This window comes from Danio aesculapii, chromosome 19, assembly GCF_903798145.1.
Source record: "Danio aesculapii chromosome 19, fDanAes4.1, whole genome shotgun sequence".
Lineage (NCBI taxonomy): Eukaryota > Metazoa > Chordata > Actinopteri > Cypriniformes > Danionidae > Danio > Danio aesculapii.
The window spans coordinates 28,061,308-28,084,427 of NC_079453.1; the positions used below are offsets into that span (position 1 = coordinate 28,061,308).

At 36.0% G+C, this 23,120-nt stretch overlaps 1 protein-coding gene across 1 annotated transcript in view; it reads right to left on the reverse strand.

Annotated features, from left to right (window-relative positions):
- skic2 (SKI2 subunit of superkiller complex) overlaps window positions 1-23,120 on the reverse strand; it is a 47,402-nt gene that overhangs the window by 22,080 nt on the left and 2,202 nt on the right. Inside the window, exons 3-19 of the mRNA XM_056479889.1 lie at window positions 21,394-21,515; window positions 21,177-21,294; window positions 18,961-19,075; window positions 18,800-18,874; window positions 18,506-18,559; window positions 16,941-17,098; window positions 16,680-16,850; window positions 15,056-15,201; window positions 14,303-14,449; window positions 11,770-11,854; window positions 11,578-11,684; window positions 11,343-11,489; window positions 9,191-9,290; window positions 8,879-9,091; window positions 6,375-6,485; window positions 6,172-6,283; window positions 496-614 (exon numbers count right to left, since the gene is read on the reverse strand). Coding sequence (XP_056335864.1) covers window positions 496-614; window positions 6,172-6,283; window positions 6,375-6,485; window positions 8,879-9,091; window positions 9,191-9,290; window positions 11,343-11,489; window positions 11,578-11,684; window positions 11,770-11,854; window positions 14,303-14,449; window positions 15,056-15,201; window positions 16,680-16,850; window positions 16,941-17,098; window positions 18,506-18,559; window positions 18,800-18,874; window positions 18,961-19,075; window positions 21,177-21,294; window positions 21,394-21,515 — 2,100 coding nt within the window. The remainder of the gene's footprint in view (window positions 1-495; window positions 615-6,171; window positions 6,284-6,374; window positions 6,486-8,878; window positions 9,092-9,190; window positions 9,291-11,342; window positions 11,490-11,577; window positions 11,685-11,769; window positions 11,855-14,302; window positions 14,450-15,055; window positions 15,202-16,679; window positions 16,851-16,940; window positions 17,099-18,505; window positions 18,560-18,799; window positions 18,875-18,960; window positions 19,076-21,176; window positions 21,295-21,393; window positions 21,516-23,120) is intronic.

Consider the following 23,120-nt stretch of genomic DNA (forward strand, 5'->3'; position numbering starts at 1 on the left):
CTGTGAGTTAAAAAGAGGAGCTGGGATACATTTCGCTAGATCATTACAAAGCCTGGATTACAAGGAGGGTGCTGCAGTTATGGTGGTTTAAAAATGAAGGAAATTATGGACGAAATAACTTTCTCATGACTGATGCTTCAAAAGGTCTTCTCGCATTTTTACAAACACAAATATAAACAATGTACAATGCCAAAAAATTGTAGCAATTTTAGTTAAAGGAACATGTTATTTGAGAAAAGGCTCAATTTACAACTCCCGTACAGTTGAGGTTTACCATTTTTTAATCCATTCAGCTGATCTTCGGTTCTGGTGGGAGCACTTTTAGCTTAGCTTAGCATAAATCATTCAATTGGATTTGACCATTAGCATCTCGTTCAAAAATGATCAAAGAGTTTCAATAATTTTCTTATTTAAAGCTTGACTCTCCTATAGTTAAATCGTGTACTAAGACAATGAAAAGGTAGTGAAGTTTGGTTTTAGTAGGCATTTACTGACCAGCATCATGGCGTGAAGGTCTCCCATATCATGAACTCCAGCTTTACAGAGGATGATAACGGTTCCTGTAGCATCCAAACCTCTTCTGCCGGCACGACCCGCCATCTGAATGTACTCACCTACACACAAACATACACATGCAGTTTAGTACTGTGGCACTTATGAATAATGCTGGCAAAGAACGAATCACATTTCAGAGATGTCACATCATGTCAATACCAGACTGTTGCAAACTATTTTGTGTCATTATTTGTACTTTGTGTTACGTCACAAACAGAAAGAAGCATCAATTCATTCAGAGATTTGTCGCTCACATTGTGGCATCCAGTGTGGACAGACTTAATCATTACAATGTGCTCTATTGTAATTATTTGTGCTGTGTCACTTGCATACAGGTATCATTCATCCTTTTATCAATTGAGTGTTATTGTTTTGCCAATGTGACATTATATCAATAATCACTGAAAATAAATTCAATAATCATTGAATTTTGCTTTTTAAATAAAAATATATTTGTACAACAAATACTAAGCTGACATAAGGTCAGTAAAACAAGTCTGCAATTTGATTGCATTAAATTAACATGATGTTAAAATATAAATATATACACATTATAATATTTGGAAAGATTTTAATAAAAGATACATGTGTTTATACTGTAAATACAGTATTTTACATTTCAAATTAATGGCACTAAAACATTAAAACATTAAGATATCTTACTGATGGCAGTACTTCGAATGTTGGTATGTTCTTAAAATTGTCTCTCACAATTAAATTTTATTTATTTTATTTTTTTGCATTACAGCAATAATAATATGTTTTTTTAAAAGGGTGGTCCAGAGTGTATTTTTAAGGCTTGGTTGTGTTTGATGCAAAGCAATGTGTGCTCATGCTTAATTTTGTGGAAAATCTTGTTATTTTGTTTGTATATCTTACTTTGATTATATACTGATACTCAACAAACAGGAAAACGACTCATATTTCCTAGATCCCCTGAAAGGCCCGCCCTCAAGAGGCTCTGATTGGTCAGTTAACATAATGTGCTGTGATTCACAGATCGGCTCCACATCACCAGGAAAAGCTTCACGCCTCTAATAGCACGTGCTTTTGCACTGTGTAAATACTGTCAGTCAGAGTAGCTATTAGCCGTATCAGTTTGAGCCTGAATCAGGGCGTACTCACACTATGCTTTCAGAAACGTGCCCTGGCCCGTTTTCCGGATCGTTTGAGAAGGGTGAGTGCTCTGAATCGGGCTCAGGCGGTTGGAAGAGGTATGCCAGAGTGCAGTTCACTTGGGCTTTGGCACGGTACGCTTGTAGTGTGAGTGCAAAGTGCGCCTGAGCCCGAAAACTGAAGACGAGACGTGACTTTTCAGGGACTGTTTCATATGTCTTTATTAATCATTCTTATTGTTCAATGAACACAAACTGTCATAGTTTATTAAAGACGCAAACCCCTCACTGCACGACAGCTGCACCTTTAGCAAACCTCATAACTCCTGCAGCACGATGACTTTAGGATTGTTTATGAGTGTCAAAACCGGCTGATCAGTTCGGCGGAATATTTGACTGCGTGTCACTGCATATCAAACAACAAAAACCAATACAATGATAAAAAGAAATCTCCACCGTGCTGAGCGAGAGCGCCTCTTAAACTGAGCAGCGCATAATCGATGACGCAAGCATGCTCAGGCGCGAATGCAATGTGAGTGCGGGCCGTCGGGGGAGACAGGAGAGGGGACAAGTGTGCTTCGACCCGGTTTAAGGCAACTGTACATAGTGTGAGTTCGCCCTCAGACAGAAAATGAAGAGGACACAGCTGAACCTTTACAGCAGTTTGATGGATAAATATGAATTTGCAGCTAAATTGTTAACGGTGTCAAAGAGCATTTCTTGTTGTTTATGATGTCGCTACAACATACAGTTAACGCTAGAAACTATGCAATTAATAGATCAATTTTAACAAATAAAAATACTTACAGGTTGTGACTAACAATTCACAGCTTCTTCTATTATGGTTGGAGCTGCTCTTTGAGGAGTTTTTAGCCAAATCCAGCACTGAACTGAGAGAGATTCTGGAAGCTGTCCTTTGTCAAATGCTAGCTATATATTTTTATAGTTCTCTGGAACATAATTAAAATTAAATTGTAAGCACTTCTCTCTTTGTGTTGTGTCAATTAGAAGCCCAAATACAGAAACAGAACAAGCTCTGTAGAAATAGCAGTGTTTAGATAGCATTTTAGCTTTCTCTGCTATAACATTACAGCGCCTCTGGCCACGCCCCATCACTGCACGGGGTGCATGCGCATCATGAATGCACGGAACCTGAAGGGTTTGTGATCTCACTAACCTGAATGCATTTTTGTAGTCCCAAACTTTGTTTGCTGTAAGTTTTGCCGAGCTAACTCTCTAAAAGCCAATGTCTCCCTTTGCATTCAACTTTAAGCATATTAAATTCAGAGATGTTGTTTATGTTCACACATCTACATTAAGCCTGGTTTATACTTCTGCGTCGAGTGATCGGTGTGACCCACAGGACTTGCCTTGCGCGTTGCAGTGCATTTTTACTTCTGTGCGCTGTTTTTGTTGCTCTGCAGTAACTCTTCTGACATGCTAGCTGGCAGTAGGTGTTTATGTTCCTCTGTGTCGAGTTTCTTCGCTGGTGTTTTGTTTTTTCTGAATGCTACCTTAATGTACATGTAGCTCAAACTCGCTCATTTTGAGGCAGTAATCGGCGGACATGCAACAACTTTAATTATAAGGTAAACACAAAACAACAGTTTTCATCTAGACCTCCGTCACGAGACTCCACACTTGTAAACACTCGCTTCATCGGGCTCTGCCTACACTCGTCAGCGCTTCCAAGCTGACCAATCACAGAGCTTGCGTTATGCATCATTGCGACGTGTAGTTAAATTTTTTGAGAGGTGCGTGTCAGCGTCGCCGACGGCCACGGCAAGGTCTATGTGACCACGTGCAGGCTGCGCCAGAGCATTCGCGTGCACTTGACGCAGAAGTATAAATCAGCCTTTACACATCAACTAAAGTTTAAAATATGATATTGTAGTGGACCACCCCTTTAACGTCATAGCAGGTTATTGAGAGAATGTTTAATTGTGTTTAATTGTCATAAACATTCATTTGAGTGTTCCAAAAATATCTTCATTTTCTTAAAGAAAATGTAAATACACTTTAAAAAGTGCAATTTTGGCAATATGTGATGACTAAAACAGGCCAATCTACGTCTATACACCCTCTCTCTCACTCTTTTTAAAATATATTATTATTGAAACTACAGTAAACCAGATTTAAACAAACTCAGTCATCTCTCACACGCATCAAAGGCCTCCTGGTGTATTTTCTGAAGTCCTTTCACATCTGCATTAAGCCAGCATAATTAATCTGCTCATTCATTAGAGACGGCCAGTTCATCAAACACCTGGCCATCAGCGTCTGTCTGCCTGCAACATCTGCGCCACAAGTACCTGCCAGCTTCTTATAATGTCTATTGTTATGGTGATACAAAATGATTATCATTTTTAAACAATAATAACTGCAACAGATGTGCTAGAGAGATGCCGGTCAAGGTGTGTCTAGACAATGAAATCTAAAAACAGGCACGCTTGAAATTATTTATCATGTAAAGCAGCAAATGAGTTTGCTTTTTAGCAGGCATTGAAGCTGATACTGCTTGTGATGTTAATCCAGGTGCCTGAGGCTGCAACACTGCACACCCCAAGGTAGAAAGCCAAAGCCAGTGACTGTGCAGAGGGGAGCTCTGCCCACCGCAACATGCCTGAGTTGATAGTGAGTTGCCGAACATCTAGGGCTATTTAAAGCAGAGGAGGTCAGTGAAGTAAACTTAAAGGTCCCATGAACTGCTTTAAAATGTGCATTTTTATTTGATGTTTGACATAATTTCAACTGAAAAACGAACAGAGGGTGGGACACAGAGTAGATCCTCTCCTTTATAAAAACAGCCAAGAGCGTTTTGTTTTTTTTCACAGCTCTGCCAGTGAGAGTGGTTGAGCTCGAGCGCATCAAATGAAAAGCAAATGGATAACGCATTTGATGAGAAACTTAAGTATGAGGTGATGTGAAAAAAACATTGATCCATCTAGGCGGAAGTGACTAACTGCAATCTTTGGATGTTTATATCAGATTTATATTTTCTAAATGCAAATTGTCACTGTTTTGGAGCAAACTAGCAAATAAATCTTCTCTCTAAATCTAATCTAATTTCATGAGACATTTAATAGTCTTGTGGACTGTGTTACCCCCTCTCTGAGCTCTGCCCTGAGAAAACACTTCCACACTAGAACTTTTGGTGTGCACCCAGAGTTGTTTGGCTTCAGAGTTTGATGCAGTTAGCTAATGTGCACAGAGCTCTCTGGCCTCGGGTGAGCACCTGAAAAAGGTGGTCTGGGTACTGTTAGGTGAACTCGGTTCATTTCAACGCAATTTTGCCAAATCAGGGATATAAATCCACTATTAATCATGACACGCTACAAGCAAAGAGAATTAATGTCTAAATTTCTACTCAACTTCAGTAGAAAACCACTATTCTCTGCATTTGAACATTTGCATTACATTTATGATAAATGGATAAAATCGAACCAAATGTGAAAGCACCCTTGAAGGTCCTGTAAAATTAAAATAAATAGTTTTAGATGTTAGTTTCAGTCTGTTGTTTTTAAGGCGACATATTAGCTAGTGTGCTCTAAAAGACTGACAAAATTTGCATTTAGAAAATATAAATCTGATATAAACATCCAAAGCTTGTGGTTTGTCACTTCCGCCTAAATGAATCAACATTTTTTTTTCACATCACCTCATACTTCAGTTTCTCATCAAATCTCGACCAATCAAATGCTCTCTAGTATCTGACATGACCCGCCCACTTCAATATGATTCTCATTTGCTTTGATGCGCTTGAGCTCAACCACTCTGTGGCAGAGCTGTGATAAAAACGAAATGCTATTGGCTGTTTTTTAAAAGAGAAGAAGCTACTCTATGTCCCACCCTCTTAATTTTTCAGTTGAGATTACGTCAAACATCAAATACATATGCACATTTTAAAGCATTTCATGGGGCCTTTAAATGCCTTTGGCACTCTGTCTTCACCTTGGACTCCTCCACCACCTGTTCTGCCACTGTCAGTCGGGCCCCTGGAGTCATCAGCCCTGCCTCTTCCAAGGCTCGTCCAGTGGGGTCCATCTTGTCCATCTCCCTCTATTATCATCTGGCTGATCATCTGTCCTCTTCCAGGAAACTCATTGAACGGTCACTTTTATGGAAGTGGACTGCAGCTTTGAAACCAAGCTCATTTCAAACCGACAGTATTTTACAGGAAAATGTAAAAATTCATTCAGCTCTCCCTGTAAAATAACTGTTATGTTAACAAACTGAAACTGATAAACTTAATAAAATAAGTAAAAAAAGTAATATGTTGTCATGATTGATCATTAATTTTTCATTGTGCAGTAACCATTGTTTCTAAAGGAGCTCCTTGAGCTTGCTGACACCTTCAGCTGAAATAATTTGAGATGTACAATTAGCTAAAACATTGGTGGCATTCATTTTTATGCAACACATGCCAAAAACCCAAAATGATTAAGCTCATGTTTATAGACTTTGCGATAAGTCGATATATTGATTATTGATATTGGCCTACCGGGCAGAAGATTTCTGAATCCTGTGCCGTCATGTTTGCGGATGCTGTCGAACACAACAGTTCTGGCAGGCATGTTCACACCCATGGCAAATGTCTCTGTAGCAAACAGAACCTGAAAGAGAGAAGAAAAAACATAAATCTTTTCTTGGTCAAAATTTCATTAACCAGATATAGACTGTATAAAATAAATTCAAAAGACAAACCTTAACTAAACCTCTGGAGAAGAGCATTTCGATAACTTCCTTCAGGATTGGCAGGATGCCGCTGTGATGAACACCAATCCCTCTCTTCAACAAATCACGCATCAGCAGAATCTGTGATGACAAAACAACACAAACAGCATTGTTGCATTCAAATAAAATGTTTTATTATAAAAGGTAATATTTATACACATGACTATAATGTTGAATTAATATATCAATAATTTATATTATTAATATATATTAATTAATATATATTAATAATTTATATTATTAATATATAAACAATTTATGCTATTTTTTTTTCAAATAGAAAACAATTGTAACATTTCAAAATATAATATTATAAATGATTAATTGTTAATACATGACAAACTTGTGTATTTCAACTATACACAGGGCATAAAACTAATTAGACTTTCATTCATACAATAATACAAATAGTAGTATTGATCAATTTATTATGATTATATGGCAACAATAAAATTATTCAATTAAAAATATGCATCATGTGGCAGTTTTTGAAAGCTACAGATCCTTTTTAGATAGGAAACACTGGGTTTTAAACTTGTGTGTGCAATCTGCAAACATTAATTTTCAAAAAAGACTTCATAATAATCAAAAACATTTCTTGTTACATTTTCTAAAAATATAAGAATCCTGAAAAAAAACAACAACAACAAAAAAAAAATCAAGACAGCTGAAACCAAAGCTTATAAGCTAAATGTGCTCCTGCCAGTCCCCGAGATCAGCTGCATGGATTAAAAATATGATAAAACTCAACCATTTAACTTGTAAAATGAGCCTATTCTCAAAATGTCATTAAGAGCAGTTCACTTCATGAGTTCACTGTGCTCAAATGGTCTCCACAGTCACCAGATCTCAATCCAATAGAGTACCTTTGTGGTGTGATGTGGTAGAACGGGAGATTCACATCATGGATATGCAGCCGACAAATCTGCAGCAACTGCGTGATGCTATCATGTCAACATGGAACAAAATCTCTGAGGAATATTTCTAGTACCTTGTTGAATCTATGCCATGAAAGATTAAAGGGCACATAGTTTACCTCTTTTTTATGATTTATTATTATTATTATGGTTCTTCTGAGTGTGCCAGTTTAGGTTCAGTTCAAAACACAATTCAGATTTTTTTATTATAATGTGTTAAAAAGTGTCATGTTGGGGGCGTGTCCACAGTTCGCTGATTTAGGGGTGTGTTGCTTCACATGTAGACTAGTTTCGGCTTCCCGCCGAATGTAACAAGAGGGCAGGGCCATGAGCTCACCCGCTCTGCGTTTGCAACACAGACAGGCAGACTGAGAGGAGCAGGAGAGGATCAGCATTCAGTCGTACATGTACGGCTCGGACACAGACCAAGCAGAGAGTACAAAATCATATGTGTCTTTGTACAGTTTTACAGCCAACTGTGTGCTAGTTTCAAGTGCCGAGCTTGTACACAGAAACTAATAACCACGCACATTGAATTTACTTTGACTGAGGCACCGGATGCGCCGCTCGAAGCCGCGACACGGCACACCAGACATTTTCACGCATTTTTGAATTCTAAACATAGGTTTCTGCAGCAATCCGTGGCGCCCAGCCGTCGACTTGAGTGCACCCTGATAGAAACCTATGTTTAGAATTCTAAAACGCATGCTAGTTTAGATCACAGGTAGCTTCTGTGATCGCAAGAAATGCAAACGGTTGAAGTATAAGGTAGACTCAATGAGAAGTACACATGTTTGCAAACCTACCTAAAGATACAACCAATAATTCTGATTAGAGCGATAATGTGGAGAATATTGATCTGATGTTGAGCCCAATGAGCCTTGCATCTAAAAATAGAGCTAGGGTGTTCCTTTAGTGATATCGTTTCGACTGAAAATGGCGGACGTGAATCAACAAACTAAGGGTTTGATGACGCGCCTGTCAATCAATATTGGTGGGCAGGGGGACCGCACTCCTACCTAAAGTTGGGGTCGGTTTGAAAACCGCTCCAATTGGTCCACCGTTTTTTATGTTGTTAAATTGAAAAAAAAGCACTGGGTGTGCTTATATCACCCCAATATGACGGTCTATACACCATACTTGCACATATGTCTGTCCAAACAGCTTGAAAAGTAAATTTTTTACTATAGGTGCCCTTTAAGGCAGTTCTGAAGGCAAAAGGGGTTCCAACCTGGTACTAGTATAAAGTGGCCTGTGAGTGTATAATATAATATAATATAATATAATATAATATAACATAACATAACATAACATAACATAACATAACATAACATAACATAACATAATATAATATAATATAGTATAGTATAGTATAGTATAGTATAGTATAGTATAGTATAGTATAGTATAGTATAGTATTGTATTGTATTGTATTGTATTGTATTGTATTGTATTATATTATATTATATTATATTATAACGGCCTTTAGCTTTTTCCTTCTTCTTTGTTTTAAAGATATCTGCATTGGCCAAAAAAAAAGTTGACCATGTACAGTACCTGAGGTAGCTGTCGATCGCCTCCTCTCAGTCTGGTCAAGCTCTTCTGCAGGAAGGAGTGGATCTCGCTCTTCTCTATGGAGGTGGTGAGGTCCAGAGAGGTCAAAGAGCGAGCATTTTCATCACAGCGGGTCCGAGAGAATGTGAATGCCACCACTGGAGTCTGCTGCCTCTGAGACAGATAATTCAACAGCGTCTGCCACACCGCACGATCCTAACAGTGCAAAAGGAAGATGCAGAAAACTGTCAAAACACTGCCATTGGAAAAAGAGATGTATTATGTTACACAGTAAATTTAAAGATGGACGCTGACCTGACTGGCTGTTGTGTTGTGCTGCGATACGTTTTTTGTGCCAAAAGACTGTGCATGTTTACTAGTGCGCTCCTTCTTGGCTTCCACTGCGGCATAGTAGCTGAAAAACAAAACAGTCTTTATTAGGGTGAATTTATATTCATTTTCAGCAGCCCTTAGCTAGTAATATATTAGCTAAGACATTTATAACATGTCCATCTCCAAATATTCTTGAAAAATTATGAAGAATGTAATTTTTTGATTTCTTAATAATAACATTTGTTTAGAATATTAACTGTACACACTTACAGACCTAAACTAGGGATGAGTAACACACCATTGTTTTTTGTTGTTTTTTTTATTCAAAAACAATACTGATACTTTTGAAACCGTTTTAACAATTTCTATACAGATGCTGAATACAAATCCCGGTCAAGATAAATATCTTGCCATTTTGTGCTCATGAAAAGGAGCATGTGGACATTTTTAGCTTGTTGATTTGTTCTGTCTTCTCTGACTTGTGTCAGTTGTGTTGCGGATATTTACTCCTCAACAGTCATATAAAACAGGTAGAGCTGTAATCGGGCCTTAAAAGTTAAATCCAGCAGGGCCTGAGCTGTAGTTGCCTGTACAACCAAAACATTACCGCCAGAAGCAAACGTTCGTTTCACCTCCCTGGCATCTATTTTAGCATCTTTCTAATCCCAATTGAAACGCATCACATGACAGCTCATTTACAGTGCAAACCAGAGCCCGTGTGTAAAGTGATAAAAATTGAGATCAAACCAATCGGGACCAGGCAAAGCTCTTCAGCAGGCCAGGTAAATACGACAGTGGTGTTTTAGGACAAACATCACACAAAAGAATTAAAAACGTTTGAAAGTTTTGTAGAAACTCACCTTTTGTGCTAATACAATTTAACATCAGTACTTTTTTAAAGATATTGACATCAAACAAACACTTAAGTGCTGAACCCTACTGTACACTTAAATGACTATTATGACTTAAATTTGTAATTCAAGCGTAATAACCTCTAAGTCAAGTTACTGATTATTAAACATTTTAGAAATATCAGTTTTTGTGGAACATACATCATATGTAGGGGGTTGTGTAGGCACACTTGGTACAAGGTGTATTTATTTTATAATGCTTAGTGACAAATATTAGAATCATGATAGTGTTTTTATTGCATTATATAATGGCAAATGATTGGAGCCTAGGTGAACATAATAGACTTTGCACTTAATTTTACTGTGTACTTAAATAAAGGTGAGGCAAACATGAAGTAACTACATGGGCTAATGTTAGATTTCAGGTTAAGTTTAGGGAGAGTACCTAGTCATCAATAAATAAGAAAACAGAACAGAACAGTTATTAATAACATTTGTTTAGGATATTGACTGTACACACTTACACACCTAAACTAGCGATGAGTAACACACCATTGTTTGTTTTTTTATACAAAAACAATACTGATACTTTTGTAACCGTTTTAACTATTTCTATAGAGAGTACCTAGTCATCAATAAATAAGAAAACAGAACAGAACAGAACAGGACTTTAAACAAAAGTGACAATGACATTTTGATTAAAGGCTTTGATAAAAAAGTTGACTACAATGACCTATTACAACAAATCTAAAATGCAGTTTTATTTAAAAAATAAAAATAAAATAACACAACCATGGCTGTGTCAAAAATCTTAAGACAGCTGACTTGCTGCCCTATCAGACACTGGAGGCAGCGTTTGCACACAAAGGACCTTGTAAAACTGATTTAAGACAGACTTCTTAGACAGCATAAGGATTTTTATCATGTGCGAAAAAACAGAGAGAGCTTTGGTGACCGCTAAGGGGATATTTGCGCACTACAATACTAGCTTCTTGCTAGAAAGGCCATCAAAAGTGTGTAAAAGGTTGTTCAAAAACATACATTTACACACAAATTAACACCCAGGCAGTGCTTTGAGATGCCACATTTACTTTTTTAGCTCAATTGTCAGAAACAGAATTGTGGGATATCGAAAGCAGCAAAAATCACATCTATGCTGCCTTTGAAATTTGATCTGAAAGAACCTCCAGCGACAAGAAAAGAAGCAGAATTTGGATTCAGACGTACTTGATGTCTTCCTACCTCAGAACATATTAGAGCTTTCGAATGCCGGCTTAACTTACCCTTTAGTGAGAAAGTTTCCAGTGGCGTCCAGCAGCATAAACAGCTCTTTCTGAGTCTTGGTGCTGTTGCCGGTATAGAGATAGTGCTCTAGAGGAACAGGCCTCTTAATTGTGCTGATCACGTAAATATGTCGCTTCTTGATACGCCTGAGGAAAGAAAAAAGCACAGTTTGATCTACACAGTTAACATGAGACAGGATAAACTTTGCTTTGATGGCTTTGATTTCACACACACCCGATCCATTCACTGAACTCCACTGCGTTTGGCACTGTGGCACTGAGCAGGATGATGCTAACATGCTCCGGCAACATGATGAGCACTTCCTCCCACACCACTCCTCTCTGAGAAACAACAACAGTATGTGACATCTGAATGTGGTAAAGATAAAAAGCAAAACTGAACTAGATTTATTAGTGAATGCATTACCTCTGCGTCATTGATGTAGTGAACCTCATCAAAAATGACCCATTCTAGATCTCTGATGACCTCCGAGCCATTATAGAGCATCGATCTGATTAGGAGGAAGACATAATGATTAAAGGGATAGTTAACCTAAAAATAAAAATAAATCTGTCATCATTTACTCTCACTCTATTTGTTCAAAGAAGAAGCTATTTTGAAGAATGTTAAAAACCGGTAGCCATTGACTTCCATAGTATCATTATATGGAAGTCAATAGCTACCGGTTTCAACATTCTTCATTTAGAACCACTTGAAGGTGAGTAGATAGTGAGTAAATGCTTAATTTTGAGAGAACTATCACTTTAATTACAATTATGGGTAAATTATATTTGTACTGAAATTATTCAGCATGAATTATTCAGTTCAGTAAGAACCAGTACCAAACACTGCATGTCTTTAGATTTGTTTATGAATAAATAATGATTCTTAAATCCCAAGATTGACCTTTTAGTCCATTTTGCTTAATAATAGGGTATATGCCGAGCTAGTGTTGTTCCCATACTGATAAACTTCCGGTGACCTGTTATTGTGGTTTTTCCATTTTATACGATTCCTTTTACAGCATCGATGTTTTAATGTAATTACAATACAATCAGTTAAATAGACTTTGGCATTCATTTAGTTGCTCAATCGTAAAACGAGACAAAAAGCCGTTTACTCGCACGGGCCTGTCAGAATCGGCAGGCTAGCGCAGAAGCACCATTAAATATACTGGGGTAAAATAAAGGTTCATATTGTAAAGACATAGCAGGGAAAAATGTTATTTAATGCAGTGCTTCTTGTACAATCTGAGACCCACTTTATATTGGATATCACTCAACCAGTGGAGATCGCTGATTTGTAAAGAAAACAGACCTTAAACGCGCCGATTTTGCAATTGCATACAGTTCACCGGAAGCGCTTAAGCCAGGTTACTGGCAAATTAAAAGTCCTATTAAGCAAGCTTCGGCATATACCTATAAACCATCAATAAACTTTACAGTGTAAATCAAGTCCAATAATCAATAAAAAAATACTTCTCAATAAGAATCAAGGTCTTAGCTTTGAAGTTCTAACAATTTAAATAAAAAAATTCAAACAATAAAATGCCATTTTTAATTGCTTCCTGATGTGGAGTGACAGATCTCTGTTAATGAACATCAGATTTAAACAGCAGTGGATCAACTGTATTATAGTACCAAATTAGAGTTAGAGTTATATATATAGAGTTAGAGTACTGCATTAGAGTTAAAATAGACCAAAAAAAAAAGAATCTCATGTAACCACTCTGTCAGTGTTTCAACTCCAGAAAGACATTCATAAAACAGCTTGAAAACAATAATATGCAGCGATACTTTTACCTCAATCAAGTGGTTCAGTGTACAGTAGTTAGTATGCTAGAGAAATACACTATAGTAAAGTAAATATAAGCTGATCTGATAAACCGTGTCTTATTTCATGTGTACATTTAATCAAATCTGTCATGGTTTTCAATTGTGAAAGCCACCATTGTTTGTAATGATGCATTATTTTTTATACCATTAAACCGCAAATAAAAAAATCTATATACACATGACAACCTATAGCTGCATCCCAAATCGCATACTATCTACGCCATTTTGTAGTATAAATAGTTTAAGTAGTGTGTTCACACTGAAAACTATAAACTAAATAATAAGTGCACATTAATTACCCGGATTTGCACTTATTCAGCGGGTAAAATGAAGTGTGGAAAGATGGACACTTCACGCACTCAACGACCCCAGGTTTGCTCATGTAGCGGAAGGGGCGGAGCTATCGAGCGCACATGTTGGATTACTTTATTTATTTTGGATTCATTCATTTTCTTTTCGGCTTAGTCCCTTTATTAATCTGGGGTCGCCACAGCGGAATGAACCGCCAACTTATCCAGCATTTGTTTTACACAGCGGATGCCCTTCCAGCCGCAACCCATCTCTGGGAAACATCCACACACTCATTCACACTCATACACTACGGACAATTTAGCCTACCCAATTCACCTGTACCACATGTCTTTGGACTGTGGGGGAAACCGGAGCACCCGGAGGAAACCCATGCGAACGCAAGGAGAACATGAAAACTCCACACAGAAACGCCAGCTCGAACCAGCGATCTTCTTGCTGTGAAGCGACAGCACTACCTACTGCACCACTGCGTCACCCTATTTATTTTGGATTGTGAAAGCAAAATTCTCCTACGAGAGTGATTACAGCGCCTCCCGATGGTGAATGCGGTTATACTCATGGCAGGTATTATTAGGTAGTTTGGTCATTTATGTCACTAATTTGGCAACCGTCAAACGTTATCAGGGAAACGGTTTGAATTTCCGCTTAGCAAAAACACATTAGTGCTCTATTTGGGACGACACTACATACATGTACTATTCTGTTGAGTGTGTAAGTGCATAAGTACATAGTGCATGAGTGTATAGTGTGCCATTTGAGATGCAGCTTATGAAATATATATCAGACATTACTACTTTTGATGGTGTAATCACCTCAAAATCTCAGTGGTCATAATGAGACAAGAGCCTTCTGGGTTCAGTTGCACGTCTCCAGTCAAAAGTCCCACATCACCGAATGTGTTCTTGAAGTCTCGGAACTTCTGATTGGACAAGGCCTTAATGGGGGAGGTGTAAATGGTCCTGTCAGGACAAACAGTCACATTAGAGTGAGCATTAAATCTAATATCACAATAAGGCAAGTTTAGTCATTAAAATTGTAATTAAAAATCTAATTCAAAAAGAAAATCAATTTCATTTAAAATGTACAGACCGTTAAAAATATTTAGCTATAAGGTAAATATTTTTTGCAATTTTGTGAGATAAAAGTGTGTGTAAAAGCATTCATGATGTTAAAAAAAAGTTTTCCTTTTTTATAAATGATCTTCATTAGTATTTCTCGCAAAAACATTAAGCAGCACAACTGATTTCAACATTGACTGTAGTAATAAGAAATGCTTCTTCAGCAGATTATTAGAATGATTTCTTATGGATTATGTGAGACTGGAGTCTCGAGAATAAATGCTGAACACTCAGCTTTTCAATAAGAAAATAAATTAGTTTACAATGGAATCAAAAAATAAACATGTTCAAAATTCTAAATAATACTAACCATAATATTACTATTTTTATTAAGAAACAAATCTTACAATGCAGACACTAAACTTTTAAGCAGTGGCATATTAAATATATAAAAGAACAGAGATATAAAATGACGCAATCAGCAGACACTGGCTCTCACATACACACCTGGTCATGTGTTTCTGGGAAAGTGCAATAGCGTATTCAGCCACCACAGTCTTGCCGGCTGAGGTGTGAGCCGCAACAAAGACAGAATCATGAGCTTCCAGACGGAGAATAGCCTGCTTCTGAAACACGTCCAGCTCAAAGGGATACTGAGATGAAGCAAGAATATATATACTTTAACAAAATGACAAAAATCATGTGCACCAGCTTTGTGCAGTATCAAATATAAGATGTCCCCTTTTGGTGTCCACATCAAAACAATCATGCAAGGGATTTTACATTCAATGAAAGCCTATTAAATGCTAGTTTTTAATCTTTCGAATATCAAAATATTGAAGAGATGAAATCAGTTCATTGTTTGTCATTGTAACAAAAAAAATTGTTTTAGTTAAACTAAACATATGACTTATTCAAATAATAAGTGATAAGTGACAATTACATTGTTTTTTAGGACTACACTAGTTCAGTGTTTCCCAACCCTGTTCCTGAAGGCACACCAACAGTACACATTTTCAAGCTCTCCCTAATCCAACACACCTGAATCAACTCACCAGAAGATTAGAAGGGACTCCAAAACCTAAAGTGAATGGGTGAGATAAGGGAGACATCCAAAATATGTTCTGTTGGTGTGCCTCCAGGAACAGGGTTGGGAAACACTGCACTAGTTCACCCAAAACTGAACATTCTGTCATCGTTTAATCGGCTTTCAGTTGTCACAAACTTATTTGACTTTCTTTTCTTATGTTAAACACAAAAGAAGTCATACTGAAGAAAGACGAAAAACTTCATCTAGACTTTATTAGTATTTGTATTTCCTACTATAGATGTCAATTGTTTTCAACTTTCTTCAAAATATCTTCTTTTGTGTTCAACTGAAAAAGAGAAACACATAGGTTTGGAACTAATTAATTTACAGTACGCCGATTAAAAGAAAATATATGTTCATAAGTATGAGTTGAGAGCTGTGAAATTGGGGAAAAAACATGAGGTTCTGGCATTCAGTATAAACTTCTTTTACCTTAAGCTCCATGTTTTTAGAATATGTTTTATGTGTTAGACACTGTAAAATAAGTGAGACTTGAGTGGACTTGGTCTTCTTGGACTTATATTAACATAGAAAAAGCAGTACATTGTAATATAAAATCTTGTAAAGAACTAATGTATGTTCGATAAGTCATGTTTGCACGATGATGACAGTCTAAAAGTTGATTTTAAGGTATGAAACATGCTAATTATTGGTGTTGTTGTGTTGGATGTTGTTACAAATCAATTGCACGTGAAATAAGATCCAGTTCCAGAACACACCTACAAATATGTCATCCACCAATGATAGCTCACAGGTGTTTAAAAGGTTCAACCAAAACGATCTTCCCCAAAAGGTTCACTTTGGTAAGCTGTTTACAACTGCCTAAACAAACTTTCGGGTGAACTATCCCTTTAAATAGAGTCTTTTAATGTGACTAAATACCAAAATCTTGTATTTCGATCAAGAATCATTTAAACTATTGTTATACTGTATAGATTTTAGTAAAAATGGATGACAGTACTTACTTTTTGTTTGTTTGTTTGTTTGTTTGTTTTATTGCTAGAAAACTGCTTTATATAAACTATTATGCTGAGTTCTGACCTTAAACGCTGGATCAGGGATCCGTTTGTAAAAGTCAGCACATGGTGAGCTGATGTCCACGGGAATGGCCCATTTTTTATTGTCTCCCTTTTCTTCTTCCTGGTTTTTCTTCTTTTGTTCAGTCAGACTGGCTGTGTTCCCTTGAGGCTGTGAAGGAGAGCTGCCCGTATCCTGGAGGAGTAAATATTAGCATGCCAGTTACTCAATGTGTTTAGGTAGTCAAACAGCTAAGAATTGTTTGTTTCTCAAAGTTCAACACACTTTAATGCCCAGGTCCTCCAGGCTGTTAGTTCTGGGAAGTTTAACAATCTCCTCTTTTTGTGAGACGCCCTCTTTCTCCTCTGGTGGAGCATCAAGGACATCATCAAAAGTAGATAGAAGTGACAGCAGGTTCACCTCACTCTTTGTGCTCCTGGCTTCTAAAGGCATAAAAGTGATATTGCACCCAAAAATGAGAATCTGTCATTTATTTAGTCACGGTCATGCTGATTCCTGAATGACATTCTTTCTTTTGTAGAAAGTTAAAAGGGGATGTTAAGAAATGTCTTTGTGTCAAAGAAGTAAAAAATATCTTCTTAGTGTTCTGCTGAACAAAGTCATGTAAATTTAAAACAAGATGAGGTTTAATAAATGACAGATTTTTATTTTTATTTTTGCATAACGCACAACTAAAAATGGTATTATGACATTTTTTAAATATTTCCCAAATTATTAAAAGAGGAAGGAAATTTTCACAGTATTTCCTATAATATTTTTTCTTCTGGAGAAAGTTTTATTTGTTTTATTTTGGCTAGAATAAAAGCAGTTTTTCATTAAAAAACAACATTTTAAGGTCAATATTATAAGTCCTCTTAAGCAATATTTTTTTTCGACTGTCTACAGAACAAACCATCATTATACAATGAGTTGCCTAATTATCCTAACTTACCTAATTAACCTAGTTCAGCTTTTAAATTCACTTTAAGCTGACTATTAGTATGTTGAATAACATCTAGTAAAATATTATGTACTGTCATCATGACAAAGATAAAATAAATCAGTTATTAGAAATTAAATTAAATCAAAACAATTATGTTAAGAAATGTGTTTAAAAAAAATCTTCTTTCTGTTAAACACAAATTGGGAAAAGAAAATGTACAGGGGGGCTAATAATTCTGACTTCAGCTGTATATACAGTTGAAGTCCGAATTATTAGCCCCCCCTTTGAATTTATTTTGCTTTTTTTAATATTTCCCAAATGATGTTTAACATAGCAAGGAATTTTCCACAGTATGATCATTTTTTTCTGAGAATATTTTTTCTTCTAGAGAAAGTCTTATTTGTTTTATTTCGGCCAGAAAAAACTGTTTTTAATATTTTAAAAAACATTTTAGTGTCAAAATTATTAGCCCCTTTAAGCTATATATTTTTTCGATAGTCTACAGAACAAACCATCATTATACAATACCTTGCCTAATTACCCTAACCTGCCTAGTTAACCTAATTAACCAAGTTAAGCCTTTAAATGTCACTTTAAGCTGTATAGAAGTGTCTTGAAAAATATCTAGTCAAATATTATGTACTGTCATCATGGCAAAGATAAAATAAATCAGTTATTAGAAATGAGTTATTAAAACTATTATGTTTAGAAATGTGTTGAAAAAAATCTTCTTTCCGTTAAACAGAAATTGGGGAAAAAAATAAACAGGGGGGCTAATAATTCAGGGGGGGGGGCTAATAATTCTGACTTCAACTGTATATACATGTGTGCATCTGCGTGTGTGTGTGTGTGTGTGTGTGTGTGTGTGTGTGTGTGTGTGTGTGTTTGGGAAGCAATAAAATCAGACCTTTGTCACTGAAGTCCATACCAGCCTTCAGCCCAGGAGGAACTGTCATCAAATCTAAGACATGGAACAAACTGTTACAGCATCTTTTTCTCTCACAAACATTCACAAACTGCTGCCTACTGACAAAAATAAGACAGACTTTTCTTTCCTCTTTTATATTTCAAAAGTATGAAATATTTTTTTATATTTTAAAAGTTTTTTGTCTTCTACATGCATTTACAACCATCAAGGTAGCTGGAATGTGATGGACTAACATGAAATAATAATAATAAAAAAAAAAAACAGACAACCAACCTTTCTCAAAGTCAATGTCTTCTTCCAGCTCTGACTTGTTTTTAATCTGCTCTAACGTCAGTTCTTCCATTCCAGCTGGGAATTGAAAGGAGAGAGCTGAATTTTAAAAAGTTTATCATTTAGGAATGAATTTTAACAAAAAACATTTATATGCACTGTACCTGGAAGAAATGGATAGTTTGTGTTGCTCCCTCTCAGACTCTCTGACGGAGGTCCAGGTTGTCTTTGTAATGAGAGGGAATTTTTTGCAGACAATGCTGTGTCCTCTAATAACACCTGGCATAAAGGAAAAAACAACAATATTGCACACATATAATAGAAAAATGCTATTATTACAAAGCACATGCAACTTTAAGGAACAGTCCTGGGGCCTGTTTCAGTAAGGAGGTTCAACCAACTCTGAGTTTAAACTTGAACTCTGCGTTTATTTACGGAGAGATTAAAAACTCTGAGTTTTTGGTTTCAGAATAGTGGCTCTGAGTTAGGTCAATCAAGCAAGCGTGCACACCGCAACTATAAAAAGGCATTATCAATGGAGCGCAGATATTATGAGGGACTATGGCAACATTTTAAAAAAAGACATCACCATTTCTTTCTCCAGCTGAACTTGATGTGCTCATGCAAAGTCATAGCAAATATGACCATATATTTTAAAAAGCAACACCACTGCAGCAGTGAAACAGAGACAGTTAGCAGGTGGAAAAGTTAATGAGTTATTTTACATTTAAAGTATTTAAATATTTAAGTATAATAAAATAAGTAATGTAATGTGTGACGTTTATAACATTTTTAGTGCACTTGTGTGTCTGCCTTTTTTATTGATCAAGTGATAGAGGGTGATATGACATTTGGAATGTAAGCAGAACTAAACAATAGTTTTTAGAAAGAATAATAACCCCATTAATCTAGTAACAGTACATTGAATTTAAGCTAATTATTTATTAAAAAAGGACCAGCAATTCTTGTACGTGACTTCTTTGTGAGACTGAAATGTAGGCAATAGCTTTGTTTCCATCCAAATATATTAATTAAATTTATGTGCAAAACTGGAATAACGCAGATGTGCGAATAAAGCAGCGTTTCCATCCAACGAGTCAAAGAGAACTAAATTGTCCCTTCCTGATTAAACGGGCGCCAAATATCAACAGTAAAAACAGAATTTACTGCGGTAGAAGAAGCTGCGGCAATCTTTTCTTTATTTAATAAATGTACTTGCGCCTCAGAAGACAATGCTGACACACAATGAATGTGTGGGGGCGTTTGAAGCAATGAGACGCGGAGAACAGACGCTCTTGACATGCTCCAGATGCTCTGGAGGTCATTAATAATATAATAACATTAATACTGAAACGGTTAAGGTGTTTTAGAATGAATGAGCAAAACAACATTTAAGATGTGTTACAGTGTGCTCAGCCTGCTGGTTTGTCCATTCACACACATTTTCATCATCATACGATCTCGTATAACAAACCTTTTTTAATGCACATAGTGTAATTTGTTCAATAAAAGTGTTTCCATCGTAGTTTAGGCACATCTTCTCTATCGAATAAAAGTTTATCCTATTCGGTTATGTGCGTGTTTTTTAATGCGTATTTTCAAAAGTTATGTGCATCGTGACATTTCCGTCAATCGTTTTTATGCGCATCTCCAAAATGAGCATTAAATTAGGTGGGTGGAAACGAGAAATAGCGCTTCGTCTTTAAAAAAGGAGGGAGACCGACAGAAACTCCAAGTTTAGAGAATAAAACCTGCTCCTGACCAGGTTGGGTTCACAGAGTAAGTTACCACAGTAACTGACTCTGAGTTGAAGTTACCTCTCTTTCAGAAATAGGCTTGACTTACCCTGCTTTCTCGAGTTTAACAAACCTGCCATTTTGAAACGGAAAACCCAGAGTTTCTATCATTTCAGGGTTAAATTACTCTGAGTTTTCACTTAACTTCCTTTCTGAAACGGGCCCCTAGCATTGAACTAAAAGCAAAATAATGATTGTTTCCAAACAGTTTTCAACTTTTTGTCCATGGAAATCACCCTATACAGTGTCAGATTAGCATTTCATATACTATTAGTTTATTCATTTATATTTTGAATACATTTTTGAGCTTTGTCATTTATTTTGGCTGCATATAATAAATCCGTTTAGTTTTAATTTTATTTTTTAGTATTTTGTTTATTTATTTATTTCTTTTTAGCTTAAGTTAGCTATCAAAGACACTTCTATTTATTTTTTGTGCTTCAGATTTATTTCAATAAATTAAAATAATTTTACAGATTTATAATTGCCAATAAAAACAGAACAATAACTGAATAATAACAAGAGTAGGCAAATAAATGTAAAGAAGTAGACGCAGAATGCGTTTCAATGTTTTCCAGTGTTACCTCAGTGAAATCCAGCAGCATACCGGTGGTTGGATCTCTGACCACAGACAGACCAGAATGCAGTGGAGACAGCGAACAATGCAGGAGAGAGTCCACCTCTTTTTCTCTCTTACTTATCCTGAAGAATAAATTCATCACAGACCAAACCAATTAAATATGTGATAATATTTATATACATAACAAAGATGCATCTTCTAAACTATATCAGATTTCATACTTAAGGAACTTGCTGAAGGCATCATCTACATCATGTACCGGGAGCCAAGCAGGATCTCGCAGAAAACGCTTTTCTACTTCTGTCTTTAAATCCAGACAAGTAGGAGGCAATCCATGAGGGAGCTTAAGAAAACAGAAAAAGATTGAAATACAGTTGAAGTCAGAATTATTAGTCCCACTTTTAATTTTTTTTCTTTTTAAAAATATTTCCTAAAATATTTTAACAGGAGTAAGAATTTTTTAAATATTTCCCAAATTATTAAAAGAGGAAGGAAATTTTCACAGAATGTCTGATAATATTTTTTCTTCTGGAGAAAGTCTTATTTGTTTTATTTCGGCTAGAATAAAAGCAGTTTTTAATTTTTTAAAAGCTATTTTAGGGTCAAAATTTTAGCCCCATTAAGCAATTTTTTTTCCTGAACAAACCATAGTTATACAAGAACCTGCCTAATAGCCCTAACCTGCCTAGTTAATAAAATTAACAAAGTTAAGCCTTTAAATGTCTCTTTAAGCTGTATAGAAGTGTATTAAAAATATCTAGTCAAATAATATTTACTGTCATCATGGCAAAGATAAAATAAATCAGTTATTAGAAATGAGTTATTAAAACTATTATGTTTAGAAATGTGTTTGAAAAAATCGTCTCTCCGTTAAACAGAAATTGGGGAAAAAAATAAACAGGGGGGCTAATAATTCTGACTTTAACTGTATATGAATATTTGTGTAAAACCTAGGAAATGGTGATTCACATTTCAATGTCTGCAACTAATTAAATTTATAAAAGTGATTTTATCTACATAGATAATGCAAATAAAGTGTCTAATGTTTCAAATAACTAAAAAGAGTGTAAAATAAAGTTCCATCATCTTTCAGTGTAACACAGACCATCATGTAAAAAACAACACACTTATTCATACCAATCCCACTATACTGCACCACATCACAACCTCAAAACATTATGCAATTTGTAGTGTCTGGATAGTTTATTATTTGACATTATTTGTAAAAGACACAAAACTTTACTTAGATATTCGAACACTCATATGCTTGCAAAAACAGCTAAGCAATGAGAAGAAACATAAGAGACGCTTTCGACAGAAAAGGTCAAGGACGACGTACTGAAGTGGGTCAAAAAGGAGCGTTATCTTCAGAGGAAGATATTCTTTGCCAGCTAGGAGCTATGGCCTTGCAGGACAAGACCCTTGGAAGACTGCCCAAATGCTGATATAATATAAGAAACGCTTTACTATATTTTTATTCAAGTGTATCACCCTAGGGAATAATTACTAAGCTCTAGAGAACAAAAAGGGATTTCTTCTCTGTATTAACAGATATCCTCAAGTACATCAAACTTTTGATATCCTCAAGTTTAACAAACTTTGATTATTGCTTTGCTGTGTATTTACTCAAAGGGATTTCATCTATGTTTTAACAGATATTCTCAAGTATATTAAACATTGATAGCTTAAAAAATGACAAACAACAACAACAACAAAGGCTGGAGCATACAAACCAGCAGTGCGCTTAAACTGACTTCTGTATACTGAAGGTCTCATTCATTCATTCATTCATTTTCTTTTCGGCTTAGTCCCTTTATCAATCCGGAGTCGCTACAGCGGAATGAACCTCCAACTTATCCAAAACGTTTTTACGCAGCAGATGCCCTTCCAGCAGCAACCCATCGCTGGGAAAATACTGAAGGTCCTAGGCCTTTTATTCTCAACAGAG